At 41.7% G+C, this 12,480-nt stretch overlaps 1 protein-coding gene across 1 annotated transcript; it reads left to right on the top strand.

The window, feature by feature from the left end:
• The first annotated feature begins 560 nt into the window (after window positions 1-560).
• On the top strand, window positions 561-3,648 carry LOC120927575 (protein ANTAGONIST OF LIKE HETEROCHROMATIN PROTEIN 1-like). Its single transcript, XM_040338347.1, has 3 exons — window positions 561-864; window positions 951-1,052; window positions 2,691-3,648. The coding sequence occupies exons 1-3, from the start codon at window positions 644-646 to the stop codon at window positions 3,568-3,570; spliced, it is 1,203 nt and encodes a 400-aa protein (XP_040194281.1). The 5' UTR covers window positions 561-643; the 3' UTR covers window positions 3,571-3,648.
• The last annotated feature ends 8,832 nt before the right edge of the window (window positions 3,649-12,480 follow it).

Below are 12,480 nucleotides of genomic sequence, written 5' to 3'. Positions count from 1 at the left end.
CAAAAACCAGAAAAAAGTCCCTGGCCCTTTCCATAAAATGCACAGATGTGAACCACATCCATAGGAAACCATGTTAAATGGACTTTAGTGTGTTTCTGCAAAACTGAAAATGCACTAAAAAATGCTTAGATGTGAACCTGGCCTAAAGGTGAAGTGTTGCAGTGAATTCCAGATTTTATTTGATTGTGTATCTGCAGACGAGCTGTACTAGCACCTTTACCTAAACCCCGGCTGTGCTGTGGATGGATAGCTAACGTGCTCACCTGGAGCAGCTTTCTATTTCGTCGTGAATTTATAGGTAGTTTACAGCTTACAGCCTTTGTGTCGATCATAGACTGAGCAATTTTCTGTTAACCCAAGCACTCAAAAATGACTCAGGCCGGAATCACACTAGTGCGTTGCGTTTTTGAGCTGCGTTCCCGTTGCGAATTTCTCTAGAGGGTGTTCTGCGGATCAACTGCGGTTTAGCTGCGGATCGGGTGCGATTTAGAAGAAATAATTATCTGAGATGCGTTTTTGGTGAGGGCCAATCATTGTTAGCTGTGTGATGATGTAGGTAATAAGAGGGAGTGACCTTTCTTGGACTCTTCCTTTTTCACGAGCATTCAGTATAGTGTGGAATTGGATTTGGATTTCAGAAGAAATGTGTGCTGCCCTGCCCATGATCATGCCTACAGTTGTTGCTGCAACAGCAGCAATCTTGCTGGAAGTTGAGAGGAGGAGAAGGAGGAGGAGAAGAAGAAGATACTGGGTTCATCCTATCATTGCAAATAGGGATGAAAGAGGGCAGTTCATGATATTATATGAAGATCTCCGTGGGCATGAGGACAAGTTTTTTAATTATACACGCATGTCAATAACCAGGTGATTTTTTATTTAATTTTGCTAAACATTTTCTTTCTCCATTGTTCCATATTAAATTTTTAAATATTTTTTTTTTTTTTTTTAAGTTTTGATGAATTGTTAGGACTAACGTACCATAGTTTGGAGCGCCAGAACACATGCTTCAGAGCAAGCATCCAGCCTGCACAAAGATTATTAATCACATTAAGGTACTTTTCCACACCTATGTGCATTTTCAAATTGATGTTGAAGCATGTATTCTTTTTTGGGTTCAACTATCCAACATCTGTACTTAGAAATGAACAACCAGACATAAGATGCCCAAAAATATATTTATTTTTTACTTTTCTCCCCAAAATAAAGAAATAGACAACATATATTTGCTTGGACTAATATAAAAAATAAAAACTTTGCCTTCAAGTTTACCTCTGGATTAAACTTTGATTCAAAATATGCACACATGCTTGTTTACTGTGGGCATAACGTAAACTTTAGAGATGTTGATATGTTTTGGGAAATAATGGTGTGTCTGAGGAGTATTGACTTGCTGAAGTAGATTCATCAATCTCGGTGCTTGAAGCATGGCTAGACTCGCCATGGTGCTGTGGGCCATGGTGCTGTGGCACATGGTGCTGTGGGCCATGGTGCTGTGGGCCATGGTGCTGTGGCACATGGTGCTGTGGGCCATGGTGCTGTGGGCCATGGTGCTGTGGCACATGGTGCTGTGGGCCATGGTGCTGTGGGCCATGGTGCTGTGGCCCATGTTGCTGTGGCCCATGTGTCTGAGGCCCATGTTGCTGTGGCCCATGTGTCTGAGGTCCATGTTGCTGTGGCCCATGTGTCTGAGGCCCATGTTGCTGTGGCCAATGTTGCTGTGGCACATACATCCCCTGCATTTGTGTTTGTGGCATAATTGAAGGGATTGGGGATGGGATGGGATATGGAGTTCGCCTCTGTTGTACCTCATATATTGAAGTTGGCTCCTGAAAGCTTAAAGTGTAGGATGGAGGAACATAGGGGTAAGGTTGGTTTCCTGGGTCTGGGTACTGGCCTGACATTGGTAAGTGTATGTGTGTTGTTTCTTTTGTTACATATGGCCTTTCCAATGTTGGATGCTCGCTTGGCACTGTAAATGACTGCAGAACGTGTTCTACTGTGGTTCACATTTCTAAATATCTCTCAGGTAGAACTTTTTTGATCAATGGTACAAAATTAAGCGCCAGTATTGTAGCTGGACATAAGAAAGCATCCACCTTTCCAGCCATTTGTTGTAACATCTCTAGAAGACGCTCGCTTATGTCCATCTGCGATACTGGCGTTCGCTTACGTGCCACTTTGGCAGGCCGCGCAATGGTTGTCGGAGCTGAGGAGGGTCCAGGCATAGACTCAGGCAATCCAGAATCAGTCTCTGGGTTTGTGACCCATAGATCTGACCCAAGTGGCATTTCAGGTATTTCCTCATTTGGATCAATGCAAACTGCTGGCACGGATTGGGCCTCAGATTGGTTCTCTGGTTGATCCTCCAGGACATCCTGTTCATCCCAACTTGCTTCGGTCCTGTTTTTATTAAAAAAGAGAAACATTACTAATGCAAAATATATAGTCACGATACATAGATGATGTAGAGGATAACTTACTCTCTCATCTCTATGAGTGGTTTCAAGAAGGCAAGGTCCTCTGCATACATATAGGGTACTCTAGCTGGTGCCCCCGAGCCACTCCTCACTTCTCTTAGATGTTTGTTGTATTTCTTGAAGGCATCACGCATGCTTCGCCAACGATTCTTGATGTATACCACTGAAAAAAAGAGAAGATACTAATTATTTAATATTTCTTATTTGTTGAAGGTACCTAGCTACAGGAAATTCATTTGGAAGTCTCCACTATGAGTTCAAGGTTGGAAAATCAACTATATCTGGCATTGTACATGAAACATGCCTTGTTTTATGGAATGTACTAAAACCATTGGTCTTCAAAAAGCCTACAAAAGAAGATTGGTTGAAGATATCAGATGAATTCTGGGAGAGATGTAATTTTCCAAACTGTGTGGGAGCCATCGATGGCAAGCACATACGCATCCTGAGGCCATTTGATAGTGGGAGTCAGTTTTTTAATTATAAAAAATATTTTTTGTTTGTATTAATGGCAGTGGTAGATGCCAAATATAATTTCATTTATATTGATGTGGGTGCTTATGGTAGCAGCTCTGATTCTGGTGTATTTAATCATTCCACATTTGGGAGAATGATAAGGGCGAATAGTCTGGATTTACCTAACGATTCCTCCTTGCCCGGAACAAATGAGCCAGCCCTCCCATTTGTTTTTGTAGGGGACGAAGCGTTTGCCCTTGGTAAAAATCTTCTTCGACCATTCTCAAGTAGAGCGCTGAGCAATGATAAAAGAATATTTAATTATCGGCTCACTAGGGCACGTCGAGTAGTAGAGTGTGCATTTGGAATTCTTGCCAATAAATGGAGAATATTGCACACCGCCATCAATCTCAGTTTGGAGCATGCTGTCTCTGCTGTCAAAACTGCGTGTGCACTGCACAACTATGTGCGAGAACGTGATGGAATTGATTATGAGGATTCCATGATGCATAACATGGAGGCGGCACAGTGGAGTTTGACTAGGGGCACTAGCAGTGGGAAATTGATTCGAGATCAATTTCTTAATTACTTTCTATCGCCAGCTGGCGAGTTACCTTGGCAGATGCAGGCAATTTAAAACAAAAAAATGTGGTGTTGTCATCAAAATATATGGCCCTTTAAATATTAAAACATAAAATACTAAGCTAAAAATGTCACTATGTGTAATTTGAATGCAGCTTGAAAAAAAAATATTAAAGTTATTTTTTGGCAGAATATTAAGGACTCCGAAGTTATTCTCTACCTGAAATTGGTCAAAAACACCAAAAATTGGCTTGGTGACACTGTTATGTGTGTTCTGCTGGGTGTCATTGTACAGAGGATGATGTATTTGTAAGACCACCATGGCCAATAACGTCACAATAGGATGACAAATACAGATAGTCACTCCCCCAAGGATCTGCAAACATACTTGGTAAAGTGAGTTTACATATTTTGGTGATAGACACACACGCAGACTCATACAAACAATGACCAAGGGTGTGGGAATGAGTCACGTGCCACCAGCAACACGGGGACAGGGTGCATTAGGAACACCATGCCAAGATAGAAAACATGTGGCATGGTATGGGTTAGCAGACTTTACATGCCCTCACAGAATGCATGCTTGGATAAAGGCCTGCTCTGGATTTGTGGACGGTACGCACTGTAGTTATTGGGGTCTACTTAGAATTAAAATTTAAGAAGTTAGGGAATAAAAAAATAAATCAAACTTACCTTTGTCAGCTTGAACTTGGGATGAGCACATGCTCCACTCTGGCAAAAGGCTTTTGGTAATTTCAACCCAGGTAGTTTTTTTCAAAACATTGTCCTTATATTTAGGATGCCGGGTGTCATAGATTTGTGGGTTCTCCCTGACAAGGCGGATAAGCTCCTCGGAATCCACACAGTCCTTCACCTTAGCAGTGACTTTTTTGCTCCGTTTTTTGGACATGGCTACTCACCTCAGCAGCATGAAACAGACAGAGGAGGAACTAGGAAAAGGGGGAGGTGGTGGAGGAGGAAAAAAAACTTCCGTTCAAACCGCAACACACCTGCGATTTAGATGCGTACCCATTGAAGATAAAGGGACTGAATTCGCACCTGAGCCGCACCGCAAGACATAAAAACCGCACGCGGTTTGGAGGCAATGCGCAGTGCGGATGCATCGCACATATGTGAACCAGCCTCATTGAAAACAATGTATTTTAAAATGTCCTGCGATTTGGATGCGGTTGAAACCGCACTCAATTCGCTTAGGTGTGAACCTAGCCTCAGTGATTTAAGATCATATTAAGTTTACAGTTTTAATTGTTTCATTTTTAATGGAAAATTGTCATGGTAATTTGCTTCTGATTTGAAATTGTTTATCAAAAGCTGATTGAAGTTACTTAAAACTGCCAGAAATTTTCCATGTACATGGCAATAATAAGAGTGTCCAGAATTTTCTCCCATGCAAAATCCATGGTGCTCATAAAAATAAATAATGCTGAACTGAAAGTGTGTATTTCTATTAAGCTATGTGAGTATGATTTGTATATGGATAAAAAAAGAAAAATATATTTTTGGTAAACTTTGACAAGTTGAATGTGTATATGTGTATACAGTATCTCTTGGGGACTCTGGTGACCAGATCACAGGCTTAAGTTTCTAGGTCTACCCAATTGTCATAGTCATTACAAATATTCACCCTCTTATATTTTTTTAATTTATACTTTGAAGACGGCTGCTAGGAGTGAGGCCCTCTTCAGGGATACCAAACACTCCCACAGGCCGAGTAATGTAAAACCCTCTGAACCTCTGCATTTTGGGTTTTTACACTGGAAAACCATATAAATACTGTAGCGCAAAAAATTACCTGCATTCATCCCCTAACAAGCTCATACCAAATAAAGGGGATTAATGCAACATTAAAATAACTGTACTTTATACTGTATGTATGAGTAAATGAATAAAACAAGAAACATCCAAGATTATACATAGCGTATGTAAAATGTGTGTGTGCCTATATATACTGTGTGTATAAAAATATAAATATATATATATATATATATATATATATATATATATATATATATATATATATATATTAGGGCTGTTACTGATTAAAATTTTCATGTTTGATTAATGGATTATTTTTTTATCAATTAATCGACTAATTTAGATTATAACGCACATGCAGATCCAACTAATTTTTGCTGATCTCCTTGCAGGCTGATTCCCAGTTCAGCTACAAACCACTGGAAAAATGGATAGCAGGATACACAAAACACACAAAGGCAGCGCTCGATGGGAATAACATTAAAACTTTTATAGTCTTCAAGTAGGTAACAAAATAAATATTGCACTGGAGATAAAATCGATGTAGCTACATAAACTGTAAAAATGGTGTGAGTAATACCAAACGGTAGCAAAAGCAGTCATAAAAACATGTAGCTAAGTATGATACTGGTATAAAAATGTGTACAACGATACCACTGCTGAATCCAGATGAGGAGGGGATAACATCAGTCCATCGGCATGTAGATGTCCCGTGAAGGGAAATATCACAACTCCCAGTGGATGGCTGTAGAATCCCAGGTTGATAGAGGGAAGTGTAACAGCCCTTGCGTGTGGCAGATAGTAAGGTCCCGCCGGCATGCAGATATGAAGGCACAGCAAAGGAGCCCTTCAGATGGACATGGCATGCCCAGCCGGTGGCCGTGACGTCACTGGATCTCCGATGGAACTCCTTGAAGACCCGGTAGCCGGCGGAGAGGTGAGTACCGATCAAAAGAATTTTGATCGATCGAAAAAATGTACGATTAAATCGAGTAATTAATAGTTAATTTCCACAGCCCTAATATATATATATATATATATATATATATATATATATATATATATGTGTGTGTGTGTGTTATATAGCACCCTCTAGTGTGTGCTGCCAGTGTTTAGAGTAGGTCAAAGTTCTTTCTGGCCAGGAATAACCTGAGTAATTGAATTGGGTCAGGGTTACTAGAGGCCAGGGCTGGATTACTCATCCTGACAGCTTTCTGGTGTAGGGCCTCAGCCAATCCCCAGATGTGGGCTGGCAGGGGGCAGAGACAACCCAATAAATAGACATAGGCCATTCCAGCAAGGGGAGTTGGGTGGAAGATGGAGAAGCAGTGCTGAGGGGAGGCTGTCGGTGGCCTTTGAGGAACCCCTTACCCGGGGGCGGGGGGTTCTACCTCAGGCTGGGTGCTCAGGAAAGCTGGTCTCGAAGGATCCTAACACAAGAGGCAGTGGAAAGATTTATGCCAGAGAGGCAGCGAGAATGAGCAAGGAGAGAGAGTGAGTAGATCAGCACAGTGTAGAGACAGACAAGGGCAGAGATTGCCATTAGTACAGTAGCATGTCTTGAAAACCGCATTGTGCCAAGTTTTCATCTAACCTTGCCCTGGGCGGTCTCCATGTGTGTGTGCCAGTCGGGCAGGACTGGGGTGGAAAGTCAGTCAGGAGGAGAAGATCAGCCAGGCGTGGCTGGTGGGCTAGCATTTTCTGCAAGCAAGTGGAGCTGAGATCAGTGGTCACAGGGAAGCAAAGGGAGGACTGCCATGCTGTTCACACGGCACTACTTTGTCAAGTAGAGAGTTCCTGCCTGTAATGGGCCTTTTATGAGCTAGTAACATCCTGCTAGTCCCGACAGGAGCGAGCAGCAGGTGCTGTGCTGTGAAAACCCAGTTTGTGCAGGAGGAAGAAGGAAGATAACTTTTTGTAAATAGGGAGGAAGTTGTCCCTTTGTTTATAGTTCTGGACATTTTCCAAGTTGGGCATCCCCAAATTCCCTACCCTATTCGAGTTATCAACCCCTAATAAAATATCAAAAACCAGCCAAGGACTTGAAATGTATTAAGGAAATGCTATGTGTATCTGAAGCACACAGTGACAGATATCTGATGACTGACTGACACCAGGGAGGATTCCCCCATCCACCTAGAATGCGTGGATAGGATGGCTAAATTAAAAAAGCTGACTCAAGTATGGCTAGCTTTAGACATACAAACAATGACAGATCCACCTATGCTCCTGTGAAGGGCAACACAATTATGTAATTTCCCCACCCAGTCTATTGGGAGACACCAAAAACAAAATCATACAGTTTACTCACAAAGGGCCATATTCTGAAAGAATCTCCGCCTGCTTCGCTTAGGGCACTTACACTCCGCTGTCCCAACTTACTGGAGCAGGTGTTGTATTCCCCAACCACTTGCTCCATAACTTGGGACAGCGGAGTGTAAGTGTCCCGGCGTAGCCTGGCGGATCTCCAAGGGGGCGGCTTCTATTCAAATGAAGCGCGCCCCCGATGCAAAAGAACTGGGCATGCGCCGGGCTGCAAAAAGCCCAGTGCGCATGCTCCAGTTCTCGGCGGAAAACGTCAATGACGCCGACGTGTGCGTCATTGACGTAAAGTCGTATTCAAGAACGACTTACGTAAACGACGTATCCGACGAAAAAACACGACGGGGACCCGACGCCATCCGTAACATGGCCTACGCGAGACTTGCGAAAACTTACCCCTCATATAGCAGGGGTAAGTTTCCGCTTACGCAAACGACGTTAGCGACGGTTACGCGACGCGAACTCGTTCGGGAATCGGCGTAGAAGGATCATTTGCATATGCAAATGACTCCTTCATGTAAATGCCATCTAGCGGCGGCCAGCGTCATTGCATTTAAGATCCGCCAGTGTAAGTGACTTACAGATGGCGGATCTTAAGTGTATCTATGCAAAAATGATTCTGAGAATCAGGAGCATAGATACACTGGCCAAAAAAGGGAGTTACGATGGAGTATCCTGAGATACTCCATTCTAACTTCTCTGAGAATATGGCCCACAGTATCCATCTCAAGTCAAATTCAGCATTAATTAGACATGTGCGTTTCCGTTCGTAAAGAAAGGATTTTCATACAAATTTTTTAGTATTCGTACATTCGGATCAAATCGAACATCTGAATAGCTGAAAGTACTAAAATACAAAAATTGCGGAATTACGAATAAGCAAAATAACGAACAAGCGAAAATACGAATATACGATTGGACAAACTTACTGAAATACAAAACACTGAAACAGCAAAAGAACGAAAATGACATCTATAACAAATGATTTGCATTCCGTATTTTAAATCCTTTGTCTGTTCGTAATTTAGTATATTCGTATTTTCATTTGTATGTTCGTATTTTCATTTGTGTGTTTTGTAAATCTGTTTCTTTGTCTGTTAGTAAATTTGTGTACTCTAATTGTTCTTTCGAATAGGCACTGAGCAGTGTAGTTAGTGAGTGATGTATTTTACTTAATATCTTAGCCAATCAGCTTATCTCTTTTGTGCTGAGTCACATTGGACAGTGTAAAGCCTCGTACACACAATCGGACCACAAACTTTTCTGCGCGATCGCCGCCGGGCACACGCGATCGCTCGTTACAGAGCGGGGACCGGGAGCTGTGTGTGTAAACACACAGCTCTCGGTCCTGTCAGCGGAGGAAATGCTGATTTTCTGTTCATACAATGTATGAACAGAAGATCAGTGTTTCCCCTAGTGAGGCCACCCCCCCCCCCCCACAGTAAGAACACGCCCAGGGAACATACTTAACCCCTTCCCCGCCCCCTAGTGTTAACCCCTTCACTGCCAGTGGCATTTTTATAGTAATCCAATGCATTTTTATAGCACTGATCGCTATAAAAATGCCAATGGTCCCAAAAATTTGTCAAAAGTGTCCGAAGTGTCCGCCATAATGTCGCAGTAACGAAAAAAAATCGCTGATCACCACCATTACTAGTAAAAAAAATATATTAATAAAAATGCCATAAAAATACCCCCTATTTTGTAAACGCTATAACTTTTGCGCAAACCAATCAATAAACGCTTATTGCGATTTTTTTTACAAAAAATATGTAGAAAAATACGTATCGGCCTAAACTAAGGAAAAACAAATTTTTTTATATATTTTTTGGGGGATATTTATTACAGCAAAATGTAAAAAATATTATTTTTTTTCAAAATTGTCGCTCTATTTTTGTTTATGGCGCAAAAAATAAAAACCGCAGAGGTGATCAAATACCACCAAAAGAAAGCTCTATTTGTGGGAAAAAAAGGACGCCAATTTTGTTTGGGAGCCACGTCGCACGACCGCGCAATTGTCAGTTAAAGCGTCGCAGTCCCGAATCGCAAAAAGTGCTCTGGTCTTTGACCAGCAATATGGTCCGGGGGTTAAGTAGTTAAACAATATTAATTAAATAAAATCCACAAGGGATCTCCTGGTAGCAATTTTCATTGGCAAGTTGTACACTTGCAGAGCACTTGAAGCACAAATTCTAGTTGACACTTTTACAATTTGTAGCAAATTTGCGTGGCAAGTCTCTAGCAAGAGCAAAGTTGCAGTGGTGAGTCTACAGCAAGAGCTCTGCAAGTCTACAGCATGAAATTCCACCACAGTGACCCCTGTGGTGGGATGATTATTGCACAACATAACTAATGCAAAACGTGCAGCAGACTTGCAGAATGTTAAAAAGAAAGTTGATCTGGAGTCATGCAATGCAGACTTGCTGCAATTGTGCAACAAATTTATGAAGCCTGGAAAGTCTAGCAATAGCTTAGCAAGTAATTCTCAAACTTGCAGCACAAATTCTTGCTATCTGGGAATACCATGCTCTTCAGGCAGGCCCCAAAAATATGTATCAAGTGCTCCTTGGGGAACTGCAAGCTTACAACTATAAGCTCCTCAAAATGCTAATTATAATTTATGGGTACGGCCATGGAGGTATCCTCTTTAAACTTGTTTTAATTTTACACAACTTGACTCCCCTTCTCTTCGCTCTCCCCCCTGCAATCCTCTTCCCTATTCATCCCCCGCCCCCTTTATTTTTACCTTTTTTCCATGTGTACTTTTATCATCATTCACCCCTTTCATCCTTGAGCTTTTATATTTGTTTAAGGCCTAGTAGAGGGACCTACCCAATTTGGGCCCAAGCTGCTTAATATCTGCAGATGCTGTTGTGTGCATGTAATAGGCGATTCAGCATGCGCAATGAGTATAGATTTGTCCTGCCTATAAAGAAAAAGGGGGATTGGTGGGACTTTATATGAGGTAATAACACAGTCGTTAGCCTCCATCCCTGTATTTGTATATAAAGAAGAGAGCAAGAGGAGCGGGACTTTACATGAAGTATGTGAGGGACAAGGATCTTAATATTTTATATTAGTTGATATATATATGGGACATGGTATATATTATATTATATTATATTTAGTAGCACATAATTAATTCATAAGTAGCTATATTCCATTATTCAATAAAACTCAAATATATAGAAAATGACTCTAATCCCTAACATTGAGAGGGACGAGGAAATATACAGAATTAAATTAAACAACTTTATTTTACATAGATAATGCATAGTGACTGTAAGATGGTGGAATATTCAACCAAGGATGCATTGCAACTGTTGTCAAATTAGTGAAATAGCGGTATGAGGCCTCGTACACACGACCGAGTTTCTCGGCAAAAACCAGCAAGAACCTTGCTGGGAGATATTTTTTTGCAGAGGAAAACGGTCGTGTGTACATTTTCGTTGAGGAAATTGTCGAGAACCTCGACGAGCCAAAAAGAGAGCAAGTTTTCTATTTTCTCGACGGGAGTCTGATTTGGCTCTTCGAGGATCTTGACGGGCTGGTTTTCAACGAGAAACTCGGACGTCTGTATGCTAAGAAACCCGCGCTTGCTCAGATTAAAGTATGAGACGGGAGTAGAAGTAGCATTTGTAATGGAGATAACACATTTTTAAAGCTGTAATTCACTGAAAAGTGCAAATCGTCTCTTACCAAACTTTTATTTAACACGCAAACACATGAAATTAGCAAAAGCAGCCCCAAGAGTTTAGCCAGTGGAATCGAACTTCCCCTGCCGTTGTATGTGTTGTATGTCACCGCGTTTGAGAACGAGGAGATTTTGGCTTGACTGTGTGTACGCAAAGCAAGCTTGTCGAGTTCCTCGACAAGCCTAGCAAGGAACTCGACGAGGAACTCGATGTGTTTCGCCCGTCAAGTTTCTCGTTGTGTGTACGAGGCCTTAGAAAAATTAGAAAAGTGTGGCAAGTGAGGCTAAACTAAGCATGGCCAATAAAAAACACATATAACAAGGGTCCTAGGGAAAACCACCAACAGGGGCTGGGAGATAAAGGGATGGACAAGAAGCGTGGTGGGGATATTACCTGCTAACGGGGCTAGGAAGCGCGTGGTCTGTATTGAATAATGGAATATAGCTAGTTATGAATTTAATTATGTGCTACTAAATAGAATAGAATATATACCATGTACCATATATATAGTTCAACTACTATAAAATATTATGATCCTTGTCCCTCACATACTTCATGTAAAGTCCCGCTTCTCTTGCTCTCTTCTTTATTGTCTTGCCTATGTGTAATCCAGTAGTGTATTTAGGTTTTGTGCTGCCCTAACTGACTAAACTCGTGCACCCCCTAATTTAAATATGACCCACCCCTTCCTGTCAAGGCCACACCCCTTGTTGTTTAGGACCCGCCCTGAAAATTTCGAGTGGGGTCCTTGGGGGAGGGGGGGAATGGAGCCCCTTAATTTGCATAGATTTCCTCTCACTTCCTGTTTAGCTATGGGGCAGGAAGTGAGGGGAAATATCTGCAATGTGACAGGGATGGTAAAAAATAAACTGACTGGGGCTATAACCTTCTCTTACTCTATCTAAAAATTAATAAAAAAAGTGTTGCCTATAGTTCTTCTTTAGACAAAAATTTCTGATAATTTTATGGAGAGGACTAAGAAGATATAACCATGCCAATGGTGCAGCAGAAAATATATAGCACAGTGAGGAAGGTTTGTGGTCCAGGATGATAGGACAGTCAAAATTAGAAGCACCCCCCCACCCCCCCACAGTTGCGGAATGCTGGCGGGGGCACTAGACTAATTTGCCTCTCTGCCCAATCTGCCCAAACAGTGACGCACAAGTCGGCGG

Source organism: Rana temporaria, chromosome 2, assembly GCF_905171775.1.
Source record: "Rana temporaria chromosome 2, aRanTem1.1, whole genome shotgun sequence".
NCBI classification, from domain to species: domain Eukaryota; kingdom Metazoa; phylum Chordata; class Amphibia; order Anura; family Ranidae; genus Rana; species Rana temporaria.
The sequence above is the reverse complement of the archived record's forward strand: the minus strand, read 5'-3'. Positions and strand labels throughout refer to the sequence as shown.